This window comes from Triturus cristatus, chromosome 7, assembly GCF_964204655.1.
Source record: "Triturus cristatus chromosome 7, aTriCri1.1, whole genome shotgun sequence".
NCBI classification, from domain to species: Eukaryota; Metazoa; Chordata; class Amphibia; order Caudata; family Salamandridae; genus Triturus; species Triturus cristatus.
In genome coordinates, this window is record NC_140590.1 from 79,350,775 (window position 1) to 79,374,831 (window position 24,057).

The window sequence follows — 24,057 nt, forward strand, 5'->3', positions numbered from 1 at the left end:
TCAAGAGAGAGTTACGGGACATTGGTTTCTTGTACAGTTCACTTTCAAGGCCGGTTATAGTGCTGAAGATAGAGAGATCAAGAAAGGCTAATCTCTCTTTGTGAGCTTCCACTGTGAACCTCAAAAAGTTGTTTCTGGTGTTCAACCAATCTAGGAAGGGTGATACTGATGACAAATCACCGCGCCAGATTACCAGGATGTCGTCAATATAGCGCTTCCATAGTCGGATCGAGTCACTGAAAGGGTTGTCCTCGTTGAGCACATGTGTTTGTTCGAATGAATGCACATAGAGATTGGCTAAGCTAGGAGCAAAAATGCTCCCCATGCTGGTCCCGGAGACCTGCAGGTAAATGGTGTCTTCAAATTTGAAAAAATTTTCTTTCATAGCCAAATGTGCAAGGGTCATGATGAAATGAACGGGAGTGATGGTATCCAGATCTGTATTGTTCAGGATGGAAAAGATGGTTTCAAGGGTCTCATCCTGAGGAATAGAGGTATATAATGATTCCACATCAAATGATACTAGAATGTCTCTATCGGGATCAAAGTCAACTGTGGGCAAAAGACGTAGAATGTCTTTCGTGTCCTGCAGGTAAGTAGGCATCTCTTTTACTAGAGGTCTTAAGAAGTGATCAACAAAGGTAGATAGAGGTTCTAGTAGTGATCCTTGTCCTGATATAATAGGTCTCCCTGGTGGGGGCCGTTGGACCTTATGGACTTTGGGAAGGGTGTAAAAGTAAGGCATCACAGGATGGGGGGTATTGAGAAACGATGCTTCCTGTGAAGTGATCCATCCATTAGATGATGCTTCCTCTACTGCTTCAGTGATAATTTTCTGAATCCTCTTGGTGGGATCTTGTTGAAGAGGTTTGTAAAATCTTCGATCCGCCAGTTGTCTGAGGCACTCTTGGCGATATTTTTCAATATCTTGGATGACCACTGCTCCGCCTTTGTCGGCTGGCTTTATTATGATGGTTCGGTCTTCCATAAGGGCTTTCAAGGCCAAGCGTTCTTTCTTAGGTAGATTGCAGTAGTGATCTGATCTTGTTTTGTTCTTACATAAGGTAGTGATTTCCTCGGTTACCGCTTGTTCAAAGGATAACACCTGCGGTGGTACCTCATGTAGAGGGGGATTAAAGGTGGATTTGTTTTTCAGGCCGGTGTTAAGTTCACTCGATGTACCTTGGGTCGTCTCTTTATTCTTAAAGAAATAGTGTAGCCTTATTTTGCGAAAAAATTTTGCCAGGTCACATCGTACTTCAAAATCATCTCCATGAGTGGTGGTCACAAAGCCAAGGCCTTTGTTGAGTATCGATGTCTCATCAGCTGTCAAAATCTTGTTACTCAGGTTCAGTACTAGATCGTCTCGGTACTCGTTCCTGGTTGTGGTTGTCCTCTCTTGGTTTGGCTGCGGGTGTTCATTTGTTGGGGCACTTGTGGGGGCAGGTTCCAATGCACCTGTGGTTGCTGACCTCTTCTTTTTGCCCTGGGCCTCCCTCGGCCCGACCCTAAAAAAGGCTGGAAATTAGGGTCCTGCTGGTGTATTGAGAATTGGTTTGGTTGGAAAGGCTGGAAAGCCTGGGGTGGTGGGGGGGGATATCCCCACGGTGTCGGAGGCCACCATTGTTGGAAATTCGGAGTATATTGTCCTCTCCAATTTCTTCTATTCCCTCGACCTCTGTATTGTGGTCTGTTGGGTTGTGGACCTCCATTCTCATTCTCGTAGTTGTCATCATCCGAACTGCTCCCTGAGTAATTGGACCCATATCTGCGCCCTTTGTTGTTGAACTCGGGTGCTACGTAGGAATCGCTGGTGTAAGGATATATCACCTCGTGTTTGAATTTAGCAAGGTCTTTTTTGAATTTTTCTATTTTGGAGACCAGTATAGCGTCTTTTAAATCTTTATTACTTTTATTGGCTTCATCCTGGTTCTTTTTGAAAATTGTAGCAGTGACGGTGACTTTGATTTGGGCTTCTAAAGTCTAAAGTTGTTCTCCCTCAAACGAGGAAGCAACCTTAGAGACAAAGTGGTTCATACACGACCTCGTGAAGCAAGACCACGTCCCATTGGGACTCTATGGGATCTACCTGCAGTACAAGGACACCACCCATGTGGGACGTGTTCAATATGCCCGCAGACTAGCCATTCTACAACATTAGACATAGGCACGAACAAACCATGGGAGCAAAGATCTTTTACCAACTGCAACAGTGAAAATCTAATCTATATGATTGAATGCCCCTGTAAACTCCGGTATATAGGGATGACCACTCGGAAAGTCAGACAGCGAATGCTAGAACACAAGAGCACCTTTCGCTGCAACAAGACTAATACGAGACTGACACGCCACTTCCATGAAGTGAAGCACCAAGCCAACGATTTTTGGTGGACAGTCTTAGAGAAACCCTTTATTCCATCACATGTAAGTGACACATCTCGCTTCTTGTTTTTAAAGGAACAACGCTGGGTGTTCAAAATTGGTACTTTTCAAACAGGATTGAACGATGATATTCCGTGGAGCTCATTATAACTCTCCACTGATCTAGGTTCATCCAGAGATAGTGATCAAAGATTGGGACTACCTCATTTAGATATGCACCAATTGCTAGACCTATTCTATCCATCATATGAAAGTATGTTTGCGTCACACTGATTGATAAAGCTTTGTCAAATATACGGAACTACACCTTCCTTACACGCTGATGTCATTCAGTAGTCATTCTCTAGTCTCGCGTGACCTCGGGTTTTCCTCGACCCCATTGGAACTACACCTTCCTGACACGCTGACATCATCTTGTAGTTTTTCTCGAAATCCCGCGAAAATCCCGCGTGACCTCGGGCTTTCCAGGGCCCAACCAGAGACCATAACAAATCAAACACAGTAACCCATTGGCCCAGCGTTGACGAATCAGGTCGTCGCTTAACCAAAGGGCATACTTTTTAACACCTCTCACCTGCGCTGCCGGTTACCTCCCAAACGGCTCAGACTTCACATCGAGGTACCGACGGAGAGGTGAGCGATCTAGAGTTCAAAACTTTGAAACTCTTAATCTTTGTAACAGATGCGGCGCAATTGAGCACTGCGTGTTCCACCGGTGTCCTAGTATTTGCGCGTCTGCATAGTCTATCATTTTAGGTGTGGTTTTGTTTTCTTGAGTGAAGTCACTTCAGCGTTCAAAGCTGAGCATATAACGGACATTCAGAAGAATGTCTCAAATTATAGATTTTGAACCATCGTATCTCATGGTTCATTGTACTGAATTTTCCCCACATCTTATTCAATTTTGTAGGGCGGGGCCTCCTTCTAACCTGAGTCTTTACCGGGTGAGGTGAGGCTCACTTCTCGTGCTGATCAGGTAAGCACTTGAGATTAAGGCACAGCGTTTCAAGCGAGAATTTGTCCGATGGTTTCACTCACTGTGTTGTTTTTGTGATTCTCTTTTCGTATTTCCACAGATGTTCATAAACACACTGACAATACGAAGAAGTTGTACACCATAATAAGGTTGTATTTTTTAACACTGTCTCACAATTTATAATTTTTTCACTCACTTTTGCTGCAGTAGCGATAATAAAATGAAGGTCCTGACGAAAGCCATCTGACCCTCCAGGCAAGCAGGCTGAAACATGTCGACCCTATTGTCAAACAGCCTATTTGTTAGAAGCTGTTTCTGCACCATTTTTAGATAAGGATTGGCAGGAATATTTCTCAATAAACTTTCTTTTTTCCTCCTTATCCTTTTTTAACATCTCACCTTACTGCACTGCACCACTTATATATCATTTTTTGGTATATATTTCATATCTTGCCCTTACTAGTGGCTTGGCTGTCCTTCTCTCCTTCCCTTTCCATGGGCCTCATAAAAATGTGCTCCGGTTACTAACTAACCACGAATGAAACTCCAAGATGGAGTGAATCACAGTGGTGGGAAGGAGTGGATATCCAGATGATGATATACACCAATCACTGGTTTTTGATGGTAATCCTAATGAATCCTACAGCACTCTGAGGCTCCCTTTTCAAACTCTTCGCTTATTCTAAACCTTCCTAGCGACTGTGCCCTTGTTTCTCAGACTGACAGATTCCTTGTGGTATTAGTATATTGGATGGGGGATTGAGTCTGTCTTGGTCTTTAAATTTTCCCTCGGACCCTCCCCTTTTTGTTATTATTACTGTGCAGCTGATGGCTGCGGGTCCTGTTTTAACCCATACTTGATGGTTTGTTGAACTGACAGTTCACCACCATACAAGTACTTGCACTGTTTGTTCTGCTGGTGACTTCCTCTTTTTAACAAGACATATAACTCATTCTCTGCATGATGGCAGAATTTAGTGGTTTATCCTATGATGACTCCACTCTCCAATCTATATTGGACAGTACACCTAGTATATTAGACACTACATTTACCTTACCAGGCACCAATATTGATGATTGGAGTAAGATAATTACATTAAAGAAATCACACACACGCACAACAATACACGGTGCGATCATGGCTGAATACTTACGAGGCAACTGTGCCCCCACAGGCCTAATAGTTACCAACGCACCTCGTTTATTTTTTTATTTTTGCAAGATAAAAGATTTCTAAAAGATTGGTCCCTCATAGCGTGGCGCTGCACGCGTGATTGGCTCATTTTGATCATCAGTACATCTAAACGCATTGCAGACACCATCCTCCTAGAGATACAGACTTTAGAAGCCCAAATCAAAGTCACCGTCACTGCTACAATTTTCAAAAAGAACCAGGATGAAGCCAATAAAAGTAATAAAGATTTAAAAGACGCTATACTGGTCTCCAAAATAGAAAAATTCAAAAAAGACCTTGCTAAATTCAAACACGAGGTGATATATCCTTACACCAGCGATTCCTACGTAGCACCCGAGTTCAACAACAAAGGGCGCAGATATGGGTCCAATTACTCAGGGAGCAGTTCGGATGATGACAACTACGAGAATGAGAATGGAGGTCCACAACCCAACAGACCACAATACAGAGGTCGAGGGAATAGAAGAAATTGGAGAGGACAATATACTCCGAATTTCCAACAATGGTGGCCTCCGACACCGTGGGGATATCCCCCCCCACCACCCCAGGCTTTCCAGCCTTTCCAACCAAACCAATTCTCAATACACCAGCAGGACCCTAATTTCCAGCCTTTTTTAGGGTCGGGCCGAGGGAGGCCCAGGGCAAAAAGAAGAGGTCAGCAACCACAGGTGCATTGGAACCTGCCCCCACAAGTGCCCCAACAAATGAACACCCGCAGCCAAACCAAGAGAGGACAACCACAACCAGGAACGAGTACCGAGACGATCTAGTACTGAACCTGAGTAACAAGATTTTGACAGCTGATGAGACATCGATACTCAACAAAGGCCTTGGCTTTGTGACCACCACTCATGGAGATGATTTTGAAGTACGATGTGACCTGGCAAAATTTTTTCGCAAAATAAGGCTACACTATTTCTTTAAGAATAAAGAGACGACCCAAGGTACATCGAGTGAACTTAACACCGGCCTGAAAAACAAATCCACCTTTAATCCCCCTCTACATGAGGTACCACCGCAGGTGTTATCCTTTGAACAAGCGGTAACCGAGGAAATCACTACCTTATGTAAGAACAAAACAAGATCAGATCACTACTGCAATCTACCTAAGAAAGAACGCTTGGCCTTGAAAGCCCTTATGGAAGACCGAACCATCATAATAAAGCCAGCCGACAAAGGCGGAGCAGTGGTCATCCAAGATATTGAAAAATATCGCCAAGAGTGCCTCAGACAACTGGCGGATCGAAGATTTTACAAACCTCTTCAACAAGATCCCACCAAGAGGATTCAGAAAATTATCACTGAAGCAGTAGAGGAAGCATCATCTAATGGATGGATCACTTCACAGGAAGCATCGTTTCTCAATACCCCCCATCCTGTGATGCCTTACTTTTACACCCTTCCCAAAGTCCATAAGGTCCAACGGCCCCCACCAGGGAGACCTATTATATCAGGACAAGGATCACTACTAGAACCTCTATCTACCTTTGTTGATCACTTCTTAAGACCTCTAGTAAAAGAGATGCCTACTTACCTGCAGGACACGAAAGACATTCTACGTCTTTTGCCCACAGTTGACTTTGATCCCGATAGAGACATTCTAGTATCATTTGATGTGGAATCATTATATACCTCTATTCCTCAGGATGAGACCCTTGAAACCATCTTTTCCATCCTGAACAATACAGATCTGGATACCATCACTCCCGTTCATTTCATCATGACCCTTGCACATTTGGCTATGAAAGAAAATTTTTTCAAATTTGAAGACACCATTTACCTGCAGGTCTCCGGGACCAGCATGGGGAGCATTTTTGCTCCTAGCTTAGCCAATCTCTATGTGCATTCATTCGAACAAACACATGTGCTCAACGAGGACAACCCTTTCAGTGACTCGATCCGACTATGGAAGCGCTATATTGACGACATCCTGGTAATCTGGCGCGGTGATTTGTCATCAGTATCACCCTTCCTAGATTGGTTGAACACCAGAAACAACTTTTTGAGGTTCACAGTGGAAGCTCACAAAGAGAGATTAGCCTTTCTTGATCTCTCTATCTTCAGCACTATAACCGGCCTTGAAAGTGAACTGTACAAGAAACCAATGTCCCGTAACTCTCTCTTGAGATATGATAGTCAACATCCAAAATCATTGAGAGATAATCTTCCTTACGGACAGTTCTTGCGTGTAAGACGCAACTGTTCCACATCTGAAAAATACCAGGTGCATGCAAAGAATCTCACTGAACAACTTATTGTTAAACAATATCCGAGATCTCTGATCAAGAAAGCGTTCAAACGCGCTTCCAATAACAACAGAGAAGCACTAATAGAGCCACCTATTGCAAAACCACCACTGGAGCGGCTCACCTTCGTCCACACATTCAGCACGCTCACCAATGGAATTCAAAAGAGTGTGAAGAAGCATTGGCGCATTCTGAACTCATGCAAAGAGAAAATACCTCTGCCTTTGTTCTCCCTCAAACGAGGAAGCAACCTTAGAGACAAAGTGGTTCATACACGACCTTGTGAAGCAAGACCACGTCCCATTGGGACTCTATGGGATCTACCTGCAGTACAAGGACACCACCCATGTGGGACGTGTTCAATATGCCCGCAGACTAGCCATTCTACAACATTAGACATAGGCACGAACAAACCATGGGAGCAAAGATCTTTTACCAACTGCAACAGTGAAAATCTAATCAATATGATTGAATGCCCCTGTAAACTCCGGTATATAGGGATGACCACTCGGAAAGTCAGACAGCGAATGCTAGAACACAAGAGCACCTTTCGCTGCAACAAGACTAATACGAGACTGACACGCCACTTCCATGAAGTGAAGCACCAAGCCAACGATTTTTGGTGGACAGTCTTAGAGAAACCCTTTATTCCATCACATGTAAGTGACACATCTCGCTTCTTGTTTTTAAAGGAACAACGCTGGGTGTTCAAAATTGGTACTTTTCAAACAGGATTGAACGATGATATTCCGTGGAGCTCATTATAACTCTCCACTGATCTAGGTTCATCCAGAGATAGTGATCAAAGATTGGGACTACCTCATTTAGATATGCACCAATTGCTAGACCTATTCTATCCATCATATGAAAGTATGTTTGCGTCACACTGATTGATAAAGCTTTGTCAAATATACGGAACTACACCTTCCTTACACGCTGATGTCATTCAGTAGTCATTCTCTAGTCTCGCGTGACCTCGGGTTTTCCTCGACCCCATTGGAACTACACCTTCCTGACACGCTGACATCATCTTGTAGTTTTTCTCGAAATCCCGCGAAAATCCCGCGTGACCTCGGGCTTTCCAGGGCCCAACCAGAGACCATAACAAATCAAACACAGTAACCCATTGGCCCAGCGTTGACGAATCAGGTCGTCGCTTAACCAAAGGGCATACTTTTTAACACCTCTCACCTGCGCTGCCGGTTACCTCCCAAACGGCTCAGACTTCACATCGAGGTACCGACGGAGAGGTGAGCGATCTAGAGTTCAAAACTTTGAAACTCTTAATCTTTGTAACAGATGCGGCGCAATTGAGCACTGCGTGTTCCACCGGTGTCCTAGTATTTGCGCGTCTGCATAGTCTATCATTTTAGGTGTGGTTTTGTTTTCTTGAGTGAAGTCACTTCAGCGTTCAAAGCTGAGCATATAACGGACATTCAGAAGAATGTCTCAAATTATAGATTTTGAACCATCGTATCTCATGGTTCATTGTACTGAATTTTCCCCACATCTTATTCAATTTTGTAGGGCGGGGCCTCCTTCTAACCTGAGTCTTTACCGGGTGAGGTGAGGCTCACTTCTCGTGCTGATCAGGTAAGCACTTGAGATTAAGGCACAGCGTTTCAAGCGAGAATTTGTCCGATGGTTTCACTCACTGTGTTGTTTTTGTGATTCTCTTTTCGTATTTCCACAGATGTTCATAAACACACTGACAATACGAAGAAGTTGTACACCATAATAAGGTTGTATTTTTTAACACTGTCTCACAATTTATAATTTTTTCACTCACTTTTGCTGCAGTAGCGATAATAAAATGAAGGTCCTGACGAAAGCCATTTGACCCTCCAGGCAAGCAGGCTGAAACATGTCGACCCTATTGTCAAACAGCCTATTTGTTAGAAGCTGTTTCTGCACCATTTTTAGATAAGGATTGGCAGGAATATTTCTCAATAAACTTTCTTTTTTCCTCCTTATCCTTTTTTAACATCTCACCTTACTGCACTGCACCACTTATATATCATTTTTTGGTATATATTTCATATCTTGCCCTTACTAGTGGCTTGGCTGTCCTTCTCTCCTTCCCTTTCCATGGGCCTCATAAAAATGTGCTCCGGTTACTAACTAACCACGAATGAAACTCCAAGATGGAGTGAATCACAGTGGTGGGAAGGAGTGGATATCCAGATGATGATATACACCAATCACTGGTTTTTGATGGTAATCCTAATGAATCCTACAGCACTCTGAGGCTCCCTTTTCAAACTCTTCGCTTATTCTAAACCTTCCTAGCGACTGTGCCCTTGTTTCTCAGACTGACAGATTCCTTGTGGTATTAGCACAAGCTGTTTATCTCATTCCTCTATTCCAAGGGTCGTCCTCGAAGCCGCCACCCCAGATTGAAAAGTGGATACTCCAACTACAAGGGTACGACTACCGGGTGGAGTACAAACCAGGGGCCACGAACCCGGCGGACTATCTGTCACGGCACCCGCGGAAAGCCACGACAGAAGAGAAGGAGGAGTCCGAGGATACAGAGGAGTACGTCCGGTATGTGACAGAGCGGTCACGACCCCTCCCAATGAGCCTGGCCACGATCATAGAAGCCTCAGAAGGTGATGAATGCGTGAGAGCAGCGGCGGAGGCTGTCAGGTCGGGAGATTGGAGGACAATCCAAGCCTCGCTCAACAGAAGGACGCCCCAAGCCAAGCTGACACTGGAATCATTCTTGAAAGTGAAAAGTGAGCTGTCCGTTGACGCCCAAGGATGTCTTCTGCAGGGCCCGAGGCTAGTCATGCCGGCCAGCCTCGCTCAACAGGCGGTGGACCTCGCCCACAGGGGACATCAAGGAATGGTAAAGACAAAGGGCAGGCTCCGAGCCAAAGTATGGTTCCCAGGCATGGATGCGATGGTTGAGCAGACGGTGAGAACCTGCACGTGGTGCCAAGCCGCAGGACAGCCGGAACGCCCTCACCCGGTGGCGACCGAAGATAACCCCCTGAGACCGTGGGAGTGTGTGAGTGCTGACTTCGGACACCTCCCCGATGGATGGTATGCGTTGGTCATCATCGATGATTTCACCAAGTACCCAGAGGTCGAAATTGTGGGGAGCCAGACAGCCACTGAAGTAATAGCGAAATTCGAGAAAACCATCGCCACTCATGGCATATTCGGGGTGGTCAAGACCGACAATGGACCGGCTTTCAAGGGGCAGGAGTTTGCAGAGTACCTCAAGAGCTGGGGGATCCATCACCGCAAAGTAACACCAAGGTGGCCCCAAGCCAATGGAGAGGTGGAGAGGTTTATGAGGACATTCAACAAAACCATTCGCATCGCCATGGCTGATGGATCTCCATTGGAGAGAGCGATATACAGTTTCCTGCGAGAATACCGGATGACCCCCCATGTCACAACCGAGGCAGCGCCAGGAACCGCCACCATGGGAAGAATCGTAAGTGACACAATCCCACACCATCCTACTTGGGTTCCGGCACAAGCCTCAAATGAAAAGACCCTAGCCAATCGGATGCGCTCGAATGACCACGCCAGCCAGCGAAGGGGAGCTAAGGAGTCCACGATACAACGGCAGGATCGAGTGTACGTGAAGGACCGCTACCCAGGCAGCAAGTTCAGACTTCCTTTTGAACCACAACCATGGGTTGTCACCCAACGGACAGGCACGATGGTGACCGCTCAAAGAGGAGCTGAAACGGTCACGCGAGATGTGTCGTTCTTCAAAAAAGTCCACCCAGGAACACCTTCACGTCCCGGGGGCGAGCCAGAGGGGCCGGACCCCGACTAGCCGAGCGGAGATCAGGAGGGGGAGGACGGTCGGAGTGAGGATGGTTGTTCCCAGTCCATCCCAGCCACCCCGGGAGGGAACCCGCCTGGCGGCTCCCCAGCCCGGGCAGAGCCTAACACCACAAGGCGCAGAACCCCCGATGTGGCCCTTTCCAGAGGCGGCCCATCCCGCTACAACCTGAGGAAGAACCCGGCACCGTCATCCCAGCTGGCGGACTATATGGTGTAACCTGTAAGGACTGGCAGACTGGTAACAGACTCATCGTTGATTTTTTCTGGTCCTATGTTTTGCTTAATGTTTATAAAGGTTGGAAGGAGTGTAGTGTCCTGCGCGCGCGAGGCGTTCTAGCCTTCCGCGCTGCCGGGGTGCGCTAGCGCTGACGCGTGACGTCAGACGCTAGCGTGTTTAAATAAAGGGGCGTGGCCTCGACGCGTTAGTCGGAGCCGCGTGTTAAACTAAAGAATACCGTCTCCGTGTCTCTGTTAGCGCAATTGCGCAGCGATGTAATTTAGAGCGTTTAAAACGCTACACACCCTTCAACACATCGGACCATCGCATAAGAGGTAAGGTAAGAGGTCATTCAAAGTATGTACTTTAGTGCATTTGTCACAATGTAGTGGCTGAATCACGTGCTCGTGTTTTGACAAATGAAAATGATCATTACACAGTAAAACATACACCAAACACAAACGAAGAACAGTCATTCTCAGAGGTAATAGGACGACTAGCCTTGGGCAGCCGCCGTCCGTGCAGGTAACAGCGGTGGGGCCAGATAAAGGGGGATTTCGATGGACGATGCAGCGGGAATATTAATTATTTATTTAATTTTCCCTCTGCATCGTCCCTCGAAACCCCCCCTATCCGGCCCCACCGCCCCACCGCTGTTACCTGCACGGACCGCGGCTGGCCTTGGGGAACCTGTAAATGTATGTTTCTTTATTTTTTATTGTCCATGACCATGTACAGCGCTCCGTTAATTTTTTGGCTCACTTTCTGCTTCAGACATACCACATACATACATGCATACATTTATTTCTTTTTTTGGAAACATATGCAATGTGAATCAAAATGATAAACGGTTAAAATGCCACCATCTGAAGATGACTGAATATATTTGAATACAAAAAGGGAAATATGACCCGTCTGAAAAACCGAAGAGAAAAAAACATTAAATGAAAACAGGCATTCTCCTTCCAGCTTTGACACTGCAGTGGACTACTTTTTGGTCAGTTGTGCTCCTATGTGCAAGCAATATGCTGTCAATCACAGTTAATCAGAAGCAATCACTGAAGTGGGTTGATACATTGCCCCATGCTTTATGTTGTGGCGAGAGGAAACAACGTGTGACTGACACATGCACAGACCAATGGATGAAGAAGGGGGACTGCACGTGTGCAGGAACTTACATGAGGAAGTCATCAATAAGACTATTAGTCTACGCACAACCATGAGGAAGGCATTGCCTATTTATTTAGGGAAATTCCCCCTTTTTGAGTGGACATCCCCTTTGTTTACTTAATTGATTGCTGGTGTTTTGACTTTGGCAGGTGAACATTGTCAATCAGGTACCAGGGCATGTGTTCAGGACTCCTGTGTGGGCGCTCTGGGACCCCGCCTTTCTTCTACCAGAATTCTGTCTCCTAGTTTGTTGTGGGTACAGGGCCTGTTTCATACAGGGGTTCAGTGATGGATGTGGCAGGACACTGGCAGTGATCACCATAGTGTACACACCCACAGTGCCCAAGTTGGAATCTTGAAAATGCCTCACTGAAAGGCAAACAGGAACTACTGAGAAAGTGGCTGGGGTTGCCTCTTCAAACTTTTAACCCATTGGATGGAGGAAAAACATCCTTTAACACCGAGTCACTACCACAATGTGCCTTTACAATGAAGTCACTACCTCGGCTGCAACGTTACCACGTGCTCCTTTCCCACACAAGTTATTACAACCAGTAGTGTCTCTCACAGGCAAGAGCGGTGGGGCGGAGGTGGGGCAGGGTGGCAGGTGTTGGAAGACTTTGCGATGCGGCGAGCTCAAGGTAAGTGGTTTTACTTATTTATTTAATATCACTTATCCCGTCGTCTGTCGACTTCCACCACCCCAACCCGCCCTGCCCCGCCCCACCCACCGCTCTTACCTCTGCGAGCCACCACTGATTACAACGATTTGCTTTAGGTGGCACGTTGTTGGACTGGTGTAGGAGATTTTAAGTCCAACACCTTCCCTACTGTTGAGTAGACTGGAGTTGGAATAGTACATTACACTATTCCAAAGTCCAGTGCCCCTTAAGGCAAGTAGTTATAATGACTTGCATGGTAAAAGGAATGTGTGGTAACGTCGCAGTCAGGGTAGAGACTGCAATGTAAAGGCATGCGTGGTAAATGCATGCAGGGTTCACCATACAACCGTGAAGGAGTGACCAGGAGCCAGCCACACCCAATAGCCGGTGCCCAGCATGAATGTGGCACCCACGGCACCCCATAAGAAAACGTTCTGGACTTGAGGAAGAACAGAATAGGAATCGACCTGTGACCTGTGACCTGTGAGGAGCTCTGAAGGACTGGACTTGCTCCACTCTGTACCAAGGACAAAGAGGTGGGCATCAAGGGTTAGCTGGCTGACCTCCTGTGTGGCTACATGGGCACACAATGCTGTAGGAGGCCTTTCCCTACAACTAACAGTTACTAACCAAAGGTCTGTCTTTGGGGTTTTGACCCCATACGCTGGTATGTGCGGGATCATTAAACATCAGGTGAGATAGACCCTGCAGCAATCACTGCTAGTTAGATAACACAGAAGGCACAATCTAACATATTTCAGTATGTTGGTACAATATATTCATTCTGCATGCCCAATTATCGAACAACACAAGCTATTCGTTCAGATATGTTGTTGTCTATATGCAGTTGGTGGCAGCGGGTGGAAAGCCCCGCACAGCATGCATCTGCAGATTGACTCCGAGCGCCCTTGGAACGGTTGACACCTTTCGAAAATGACCCAGGTACATGTTTTCTGCACTTTCACTTCGTGCAGAGATTGTGTTTTTACCTCAATTGCATGTTGTGCAGTTTCTCTACGTGAAAATACAGCAAGTGCTCCCCAAAAAGCATCTGGTTCCCCCCAGCCCTGGCAGGCACTCGGTCTGCACCCACCGTGTTCGATCTCCATGTAGGTGCTGTCGCAGTGGGTCACGCTGGCTTCACAGGTGGTCTTGTCTCCAGAACATGTCGTGCCAGTCAGATTCACGCACACTTCGCACTTCAGGGTCTCTCCTGCAAGTCAAAGAGCGGATTAATTGCGTCATTTGCGGCTAGGGAGTTACTGCATCAAGACGCATGGAGTCACCGTCCTGGGCCTGGCTTCGTGGCAGAACTGAGTGAAACTAGCCCAATTCTTCTCTCAGACCTCCCATCTGAATGCTTACCAATATTGAGTGACCAAGAAAAAATAGGATTTTTCAGGTTTTAAATCCACCAATTAATATAATTATGACTTCATTCGAAATGACATCACACCACTTGGGCCCAATTATGACATCACAGCACTCACATGGCCTTACATGCAGATCAGAGAAAATGACAGTGTAGTTTGAGTCCCTGATGACATCATCAGAATAAAATGACAAAATCAGAAAAAAATGACGTACATGAATGACCTCTGGGTATTATGGCCAGACTTAAGCTCATATCTTCACCAGCAAACACAATAATGCAGTGAAGTGGTGTCAGTCCTTATCCCCTGCAACTACAGTAAAACGCGTTTTTCAAGGCACCGCGCAGCTTTCAGGAAGTTGTTGGTGACTCTGTTCCTGTTCAGTGAGTTGGTTTTCACCTCTAGAGAGTTTGGATCAAGAGCATCCTCTTGAAACCAGATGTGCAATCCCAGCTAGTGTCAACACTGTATTTTTCTGGCTCCCATGATCCCAGATGTCACCCATGACAAGTCAACAGCCCCAGGAGAATCCATTCACCTCTTAGGGGAGGTTAGCAGTGTCTGTCTGGATGGATTGGCCCTTCTGATCTTCTCAAGTTACCCAGAGACTCCTCAGTGGTCCTTCTGTGATGGAGTGGTGGGGTTGGGAGAGCCTAGATTGGGGTTTAGAGGGCTCATGGGGTGCTGGGGAGATGAGGCTTCTCTTTGTGATACCAATGCACAGCAAAGATAACTGAACAACGACAGGTTACCCTCCTCTTCCACAAACTGCCTCCCTCACTGTACAGCACTCGGTCAATGCTAAGCTAGGGTATGCTGTTGAATCCCACCACAGACATGCACACCAAGAGAACCCTCTGTGTCTGTGGGGGCTGCTGAGTCACAGGGGGAAGTAAAATATATAAGCTGTTAAGGCTGCAGATTTTAGCCATGGATTTACTCTGAACCACTGGTAATTACTCTAGGCCCATTCCATTCCATTGTTTTAGCTTCTATTGTTAACTATCAACATGGATCCTCCACAAGGAAATCTGTCTCTCCACCAACAAAAATATAGCGCCCACTCAAGCCCACTCAAGCCGCTTGGCCATGACCTCCCTAAATGGGAACACCTGATGCTGCCCAACATCTTTTTCTTTATAACTGTGGACACACTTGGCAGTGTATTTTGAGGTGTGCATATGGTTTGTCCCCTTCAATAATTTTTTTTTTAAAAAACAGATCAATTAAATGGAATAAAATGCTGTCAGAGATATTAACAGTGGCTCACATTGTTTCAAGTATTTCCACCCATTGCTCCTCTGCTGCTTAGGTGCAGCAGAGGGCCACCAACATTGCCTCTTAAAACTATTTTAGGTGTAAATTGTTTAAATGTTTAAAGCTTAATTAATTAGAAAGGAGCTGAGAGCAAGCAGAGAAGCTGTCAGACTGGATGGAGTGCTTGGACCTTTTCTGCCCACTGTATTGCTTATTCCATGGATATATGAACAGGGAACTGCAGCTTTTCATCCAGGATGGTGTCATTGCTCACATTTGTGTCATGTGATGCTGTCTTCCTGGAAGTGACTCCAACATCTGATACATCAGATCAAATCTGATGGAGTCCACAGGATCCTGTGTCAAGCCAGTCCCCAGCACTCTGATGAAGGATGCTGCAGATGGGAAGACCTTACTGCAGCCCGCACTCTGTTGACTGATCTCATAATGACTCACCGACCAATGAAAAGTTCAGGAAACCTCTGCTGAAGACATCAGGAGGTGTGGCGCTGCGGCCAGTGCGACTGACTCCGGAATCTGGGAACCAGGTTCGATCCCCGGCGCCGGCTGCAGATTAGCCCAGCACTGTGTGACTCTGGGCAATAGCTTGCTTAATCTTCCTGATGGCCCCCAGCGCCTAGAGACCCTTACGGGTGATTGTTCGCGCTTCACAAATGTGGATTATTATTATTATAGATCAGATCAATGCATAGGAGTAAAGCAGAGGCGACTGACCTGTTGCTATGAAAGCCAGGAGGACGCTGAGGCTGGCGAGGAGTGCCCTCATGGCGACCAAGAGGGTGAAAGTGAAGCAGGAGGCGACTATGCTGCAGAGCTGAAGTTCTCCTGGCACAGCCTCCTGGAGCAAACTATTTATGTCCTGTTTTATGTGGTGAAAGATCAACATATTGCACAACGTTAGCGAGAAATGCTTTCCCTGGCACACAGTGCCCCGATCTTCCGCCCCCTCGCCCGAGATGGAACTCCCCGTTCTTTCATATTAATGCTGACCTGCACACTGTGTGCATCATGCATTGTCATCCACACCATGTCCCCGATGAAATGTTACAACTATGTCAGCAGAAAGAAGCAGCACGCTCGGCTTTAGGACAGGGCACTTCTCACCTTGCCCTTTTCTATATTAGAAGGGACCTTGATTTCCATAGGATCTGGCAAGAACCAAGGGTTTGTGTAGATAAACTAGGATGTGACCTGAGAAGTAACCCACCAAGAACATGTGCTCAGCGTGGCTTTCTGAGAATGAGACGCAGACCATGCGTGGTGTTCAAGTCCAGCTCTGAGAAGAAAGAATGGTGACTGCTTAGACCCGATTTCCTGTGGTCAACATCTGTCGTCAAGCCTAATGGCAAAAATGAATTATTATTCTGTGGTTCACATTTCAATTTATATTATATATGGGATAAAGTGCAGCTGCTGTATATTATAAGGATATTTCAAGTCACTGTGGCGTTCCATGATCATACCTTGATTAGGTGATGGGAATTTGAGGTGACTTATGTGCGGCAGGGATTACTTTATCCCATACAATACATGGTCACACCATAACAATTCCCACAAACCACTTCAAATATTGGTGAGTAGAGTATGAGAAAAAGATCATGTTTGCAAACATGAAAAATAAAAATAGAACCTCCAGTGCAAAATTAAACGCATCAAAAACCTGTTAGATATTTATTGCAAAAAGATATTAAAGATAATTCAATACAAGGCAATTTTCTTACCAAAAAGGCTGCATTAGCTCAGAATGTGTAGAAACATGCAGAAATATTCTAACATTTGGATAATTATCTAAAGACTGCCAAAAATAAACATGTTCTTACTGCTTGTCACTGCAAGCTAGAAAAATAGAGCATAAGAAAGAAAAGACATGTTTCATTTCCGTTGCTTTAAACAGCTGCTAAATGACCTGACCTGACATTCACCTTGGCTGCTGGCTCCAGCAGCAGGCATTCTGATGTTAGAATTAGGCTTGAATAACTTTTTATGGTTGAGTTCTGATGTCTTTTCTTTATAAATGAGGACTGGGTGCGTCAGAAGTCAATGACTGAAGAATTAGAAATGGACGTTTATACAGGGATTGCAGAATTCCAGGTATAATAAGTAAATTGTCGTGCATTGTCCTTTAAGAAATGCAACAGTAGATGATGTAATGATTGGTGCACCTACACTAGCCAATACCATCTGGCACAATCAATCTACTGGCAGCCTCTCTTCAGAAGGCAGGAACTTGGGTGGCAATTCCAAATTATTAATGTTAGATTACAGCATAAGACTGAAAATAAGGGAAAAGGTCACTGTGACACAAGTACTAGGGGACCAATCAGTTAAGGAAAGGTTTCCTAGTGTAAGAAATCAGATAACTGGTTGAGGGGGTGAAATCCTTCTCAAGCAGCAGCCACAATCCTTGTCAGGATGATGTCACCAGCAAATCCGAAATTATTCTGTGTTGCAAATTTGGGTAGCTTATCACAGAGTCATCAGGCTTCACTCAGAGGCAATGCATAAAGTATTTTTGCAAAACTTCAAACAATAACGTCATGAAAACACACAACAAAAAGATCCCACATCAAGTTAGAACAATGGAGTACAGTTTAATAAATGAAACAGGACCAAAAGGACAAAAATCCAATCAGTAGAACTGGGTATATGCAGGTTTAAAGATTTAAGTAAATATAGCGCCAAAAGGCACAAAGCACCAACTGTGGATATCTGCTTGTGCCGGACCAGAAAAAAATCCCAATTTCAGGCTGACCGCAATGGAGCATGGACTGACTACAGGGACCCAGTGAGGCCTGCCGATCGAGATTACGTTAGATGTTAGTTGCAGAGTGTTGCGTGGTCCCGCACCGGGGAAGTATTGTGCAGCCGAAGTGATAAATCGGTTCTGAGGTGCTGCAGAGCTGCAATGCAAGGTCCCGCATCACCGTCGAGTATCCCATCAATGAGGGTTTGTGATGTGAAGTCTGGTGTCGAGAATGCATTGTGCAGTGGGGGCGATGCATCAGTTTAAAAGAGCTGTGTGGCTCAATGCAAGAACCTGCATCATCACCGATGCTGCAGTCGACAAGAGATTTGTAATGTGAGGGCCTGGGTCAGGAAAGCTTCATGCAGGCAGGGGTTCTGATGCAAGCTGTAAGTTCAATGTGGAGACCTTGCATCAGGAGAACCCTCAGAGCAGAGGAGATTCTTTGGTTTTGCTGGCTCCAGAGACGGGATGGCAAAGCACCTTTAAGCCCACTTCCAAGGGACCAGGTCTGCGGTGACAATACTTGACAGGGTAGAACTCACAGATAGCAGAGTCCAGTTGCTTGCTTCTAAGTTGTTGGAGCCTTCTGTCCCTAGTGCTCTAGTCAGGAGTCTAGCCAACTAGCCCTAGGAGCCACTTTGGAGTCCTGGGTTCAACAGATGCAGGTCAGCTACAGCAACTCAGTTAGGCCAGCCAAACTGGCTAGCAGTGGTGAAGTATCAGGTTGACATGGCAGTTTAAAAATTGAAACCAACAACACAAAAGAAACCCCTGGGTCCCCTACCACATACAGATGAGTGTCCCTTTTAAAGGACGCTTTAAAACTGCACACACTGGCTGGAATGGCAGACCTGAGACATGTTTAAAGGGCTACTTAAGTGGGTAGCACAATAACTGCTGCAGGCCACTAGTAGCATTTAACTTACCCACCCTGGATACATATATTACCATTTTACCAAGGACTTACAAGTAAATTAAATATGTCAGTTGGGGATACACCAATGATACCATGTTATAAGGAGTGTCCACAAGCACCTTAGCACTGATTAGCAGGGGTAAAGTGCACAGAGTCCTAGAACCAGCAAATACGAGATCAGAAAAAGTGGAGGAGGAAGGCAATTCCTTTGGAGGAAGTCCACTTTCAGACAGACAGGTCTAACACCAATGCAGGTCACAATGTTTACCTTTCTTTCTGGCTTGCTCTTACTACTTTACAGAATGATCTCCTCCTTATTGAGGTGCTATCCTCTGGCATGTGCATTCCTCTCCTCCACTTCTCTGTCCAGGTTTCCATTTGGCATTTACACTCTCTCCTCTTTGACTCCTGTCTTCCAGGAAGTGGCAACCAGTGCCTGGCATCTCATGTTGTGGGATATTAGAGTGTTAGTGTTCTCATGACATCACTTGCTGATGTCATGGACTGTGGTGCTTAACAAGGTTCTGAAAACCTCCAGTTAAGGACTGTCTGCTGGTGGTTGGATGGGATCTTCTTTACTACAATAAATCTTCTACTTTCCATCTACTCATTGATCCTGTTTCTTATTCATGATACTTCACTGGCGTAGTCGGCATTGGAACGGGAAGATCTCAACACGAGAGTCAAGCTATTAAAAAGTCTCTTTTCCTCTGAATTATTGCGAAGTAAACTAAGAGGAAGCCACATCAGTCTACCATCAATTTTGAATATTGGATTATACTGGATATGGGTTTGATTTCAAGTGCACCCGGATTGTAATTATTATCGTCAGTCCAGATTCGATTTCATGTGTCTGCCGTCTTGAGGAGTTGGTGTGTCACAGATACGGTCAGTCTGTATTGAATTCCTAGCTGTCTGCAGTCATAACGTGAAGCCTGGCGCACTAGCAGCAAGACTTTTGTTCGACGTGGCATTTTCTTAGCGCCACACACATCGGCTCTGCAATTTCATTCAGGAGGAACTGGTGGTGTGCGGTGTGTGGTTTTGTGCGTGGCGGACACAAATGATGCAAGGTTTTGTGCGTGGCGGACACAAATGATACAACCTTTTCATCGACTTCGTATCCTGACCTGATTTATCGTTGTTCTGGTCTCAAAGATATAATTACTATAAGAGTTATCAACTTCGATCTGAAATATTCAAAGATAAACATTTACGTTTTAACGGACACGGTGCGGCATACCTGGAACTAGAACTTTTATTCTGAAGTCGGAGTTCTTGTTTCGATAAACAACATCTGGAGCTGATCCTGGGATTCCACGAAGAACCTTTGAGCACGTCATCGCGCTGCCGATTCTGAGATTGACTTCACAGGCTCCTGCAGCTGATTCTGGGATTCCACGAAGAACTTTGGAGCACGTCATCGCGCAGCTGATTCGGAGATTGACTTCACAAGCATCCTGTAGTTCGTCATCGCGCATCACGTTACATTGGACGTGCGTGGTGGCCATTTTGTTGACGGTTGCTTAGCAAATAAGATTTTTTTTTCACATTGCATCCGTTCGTGTCCGAGAGTATTGTGTTTAGCTATATTATATCAGCGACTTACAACAGTAAGTCCGTAGCAAGTTATATAGTTGGTGTGCATGCATACATTTAAAAAAAGGTTTTGAGCCAATTTAAAAAGCGAGGGAACAAACTTGTGATTACTTGATTTGAAAATTAAGAAGCATCTAAATGTATCAACCAAGTTGAATGGTATCATGTAGGGTCTCACCGACTATAACAATGGCCATTACATTAGGTGCGAGTCAATATTGATGTAAAGCAAGTTGAGAGCGGTATAGGCATAGAACTTCTTTAAGGTATAATAGGCAAATTAATTTAATTAATTATTTGATATTTAACACATTTGCTATACAGCCATGCAGAATGTTACTGCAGCACCTTTCTTCTTATCATGTCCTGGTGCCCCTCCAATCAAATGGAAAAAGTGGAAGGTTGTATTTGAAAGATATGCCAGGGTATGTGGTCCGTCATTAAGTGCTGAAAGACGGTCGGCCTTATTACTTCACTGTTTAGGTTCGGAAGGCCAAGATGTGTTTGATAACTTGCCATATCTCTCTACTGATGAAGCTAGAGGTCTAAATGATTATGATATCTGTATTAAGAAGCTGGATAATCATTATTTGCCCAAAGTTAGCACTATCCTGGAAAGGTATCAGTTTGCAAAGAGAATGCAATCCACTGATGAGTCAATTGAGGATTATATAACTCAGTTAAGGAAGCTTGCTTCTTCTTGCAAGTTCAATAATTTAACTGATGAACGCATCAGAGATCAATTCATGTTTGGGTGCAACATGGAAAAAGTTAGAGAAGAGTTATGGTTGAGGGATGAACCGTCCCTAGATGAGGTGTTAAGTGTTGCAAAACGCATTGAACACTCTTTGAAATGTGTTGCGGTGATAAAGAAAGATGCTGAAAAAGGGGCCAAGGTTGAGGTGGTAAAGATTAAAACAGAAAAAGGTGACCAGTATACTAAAACGCAACCAGACAAAGTAGGGTTAGAAAGGAAGTGTTATAGATGCGGTAAAATGGATCATTTGGCTAATGATAGAAAATGTCCGGCTCTCAGTCAAACATGTTCAAAGTGTAAATTAAAGGGGCATTTCACTGCTTTTTGTAAAACTAAACTCAAGACAAAGGTCAAAGAGGTAGAAATTTATCAAAGGGATAATTCTGAGAACTTAATTTGTGGAAAAATTGTAGTACAAGTCGAGGAAATAACTGGAAAAAAAAACAGGCCCATATGATGAAATTATGGTGGAGGGAGAAAGTACCAAGGTACTATTTGATTCCGGTGCGAAGATCACCATAGTATCGAATGATTTTTATGCATCCAAACTCAAGGGAAAGGTTACTCTCACCAAACCAGACATTATACCGTTGGCTTATGGGGGAGAACCAATAAAGTTACATGGGTATTTCAATGGTCTAATAGAATATAAGGATCGGTTGATTAATGGGAAAATCTATGTTTCAAAGCGTGGAGACAGCATCATTAGTTGGCTACATCAAGGGGACTTAGGAGTGTTTCTTGATCCAAATGCAGATTTTCCAATACAATTGAGTGAGAGGATTCATTCTGTAGATAAGAATGCCAATGATACGTATGCTCATATACTTAAATCTGAATTTCCTAAGGTATTTAGGGATACCTTGGGATGTCTGGAGGGGTATAGACACAAGATACAATTAAAATCTGATGCGATTCCTATACAATGTAAGGTGAGGAATGTTCCACTATCAGTTAAAGATGACATGAAAAGGGAAATAGAAAAACTAAGCAGTGGTGGGATCATTGAGGAAGTAGAAGGATCGGAATGGCTTGCTCCGGTTGTCGCAGCTCGCAAACCAAATGGTAATTTTCGTTTGTGTATCGACTTAAGACAACTGAACAAGAGTGTTGTGGTGGACAGATACCCATTGCCTAATATTACAGAATTGTTAACATTAATTGATGGAGCAAAAATTTTCAGTACGTTAGATTTGACCTCGGCGTCTCATCAAATTGAACTTGATGAGTCGTCTCGAGATTGTACCTCGTTCATTACTCCATATGGTACATTTAGATTTAGAAGAATGCCTTTTGGCTTGGTGTCTGTATTCCAAAGAGTAATGGAAAGAATATTAAAGGATCTTCCTGGAGTGTGTGTCTACCAAGACGTTATATTGGTTTTTGCAAAAGACGACAGGGAACACGACATTAGATTGAGATCTGTGTTAAAGGCTTTGAGCAAGCACAACCTCGCGATTAAAGTGGAAAAATGCACATTTAGATCTAACACCATCAATTATCTTGGTCATAGCATCTCAGGAGAAGGTGTAAAGCCCAAGTCCGAGTTGGTTGAAACCATCACAAAAATGTGTTCTCCTACCAATAAGTCTGACCTTATGAAATTTTTAGGGATGATTGAATATTACGCCAAATTTATCAAAGGGTTTGCTTTAGCAACTGTGAATATGAGAAAGTTACTACGAAAGGGTGAGGAGTACTTGTGGACTGAGAAATGTGAGGATGAATTTGTGGCCATAAAGGGAAAGCTGGGACTAGCTCCTTCTTTGAAGAGTTTTGATCCTTCTGGTAAATCCATTTTGGTGACAGATGCGAGTGAGAAGGGGTTGGGAGCCGTGTTGAAGCAGAGTGGTAGTAATGGCATGAAAACTATTATGTTTCTGTCCAGAAGTCTTAGAGATCCAGAGACTAGGTATTCAGTTGTTGAGAGGGAAGCGTTAGCTGTGTTTTGGGCGGTAAAAAAACTCAAAAAGTTTCTGTGGGGTGTAGACTTTGAGGTCCATAAGGATCATAAGCCTTTAGTTGAGATTTTCAGTAAGAAAGGTTTGGATTTAATATCTGGTAGGATTACCAAGTGGGTGATTGGTTTACAGGAGTATAATTTCATGATCAAGTATATTCCGGGTATTGAAAAGGGTGTAGCGGATGTTCTATCGCGTTTGGTGCCCTCTGTCAGTTTGCGTGAGGATGGTCCTGAGTACGAAGAGGATGATGAAATTGTTTGTGTTGTAGATCAGGTCATCATTCCGGAAGATAGGTGGTTGGATGAAATACAGAAGGACTCAACCTTGTGTGAAGTTATGTCCTTGTTAAAGGCAGGGTGGTGCTCCAACAAAAATGTATCAGAGAATGTGAAATGTTTTTGGGGTGTACGAAATGAATTGTCAGTGGACAATGATCTCTTGTTTAGGGGAACAAGACTGATTCCTCCCACTACTCTAAGAAAGGAATTGGTAGACTCAGTGCATGTGGCTCATTCAGGACTAACTAAGTGCAAAGAAAGATTACGCATGTCTTATTGGTGGCCAGGTATGGACAGAATGGTTGAGCGTGTTATTAGAGATTGTGTGTCGTGTGCCATCAGTGACAAATCCAAGTGTACACATGAACAACCTATGGTCTTAAGGAAACGTCCAAACGGTCCTTGGCAAGAAATTGCTTTGGATATAGTTGGTCCCATTCATGGGAAAGAATCTCAAACATATCTACTAGTGGTCATAGACATGTATT

The 24,057-nt window shown here is 44.7% G+C and overlaps 1 protein-coding gene across 1 annotated transcript in view; it reads right to left on the reverse strand.

Annotated features, from left to right (window-relative positions):
* Positions 1–16,090, reverse strand: part of LOC146808868 (phospholipase A2 inhibitor and Ly6/PLAUR domain-containing protein-like) — an 84,675-nt gene extending 68,585 nt beyond the window's left edge. Inside the window, exons 1-2 of the mRNA XM_085614247.1 lie at positions 16,024–16,090; positions 13,752–13,871 (exon numbers count right to left, since the gene is read on the reverse strand). Of these exons, the coding sequence (XP_085470373.1) occupies positions 13,752–13,871; positions 16,024–16,075 (172 nt within the window). The 5' untranslated portion in view covers positions 16,076–16,090. The remainder of the gene's footprint in view (positions 1–13,751; positions 13,872–16,023) is intronic.
* Positions 16,091–24,057: the final 7,967 nt, after the last annotated feature.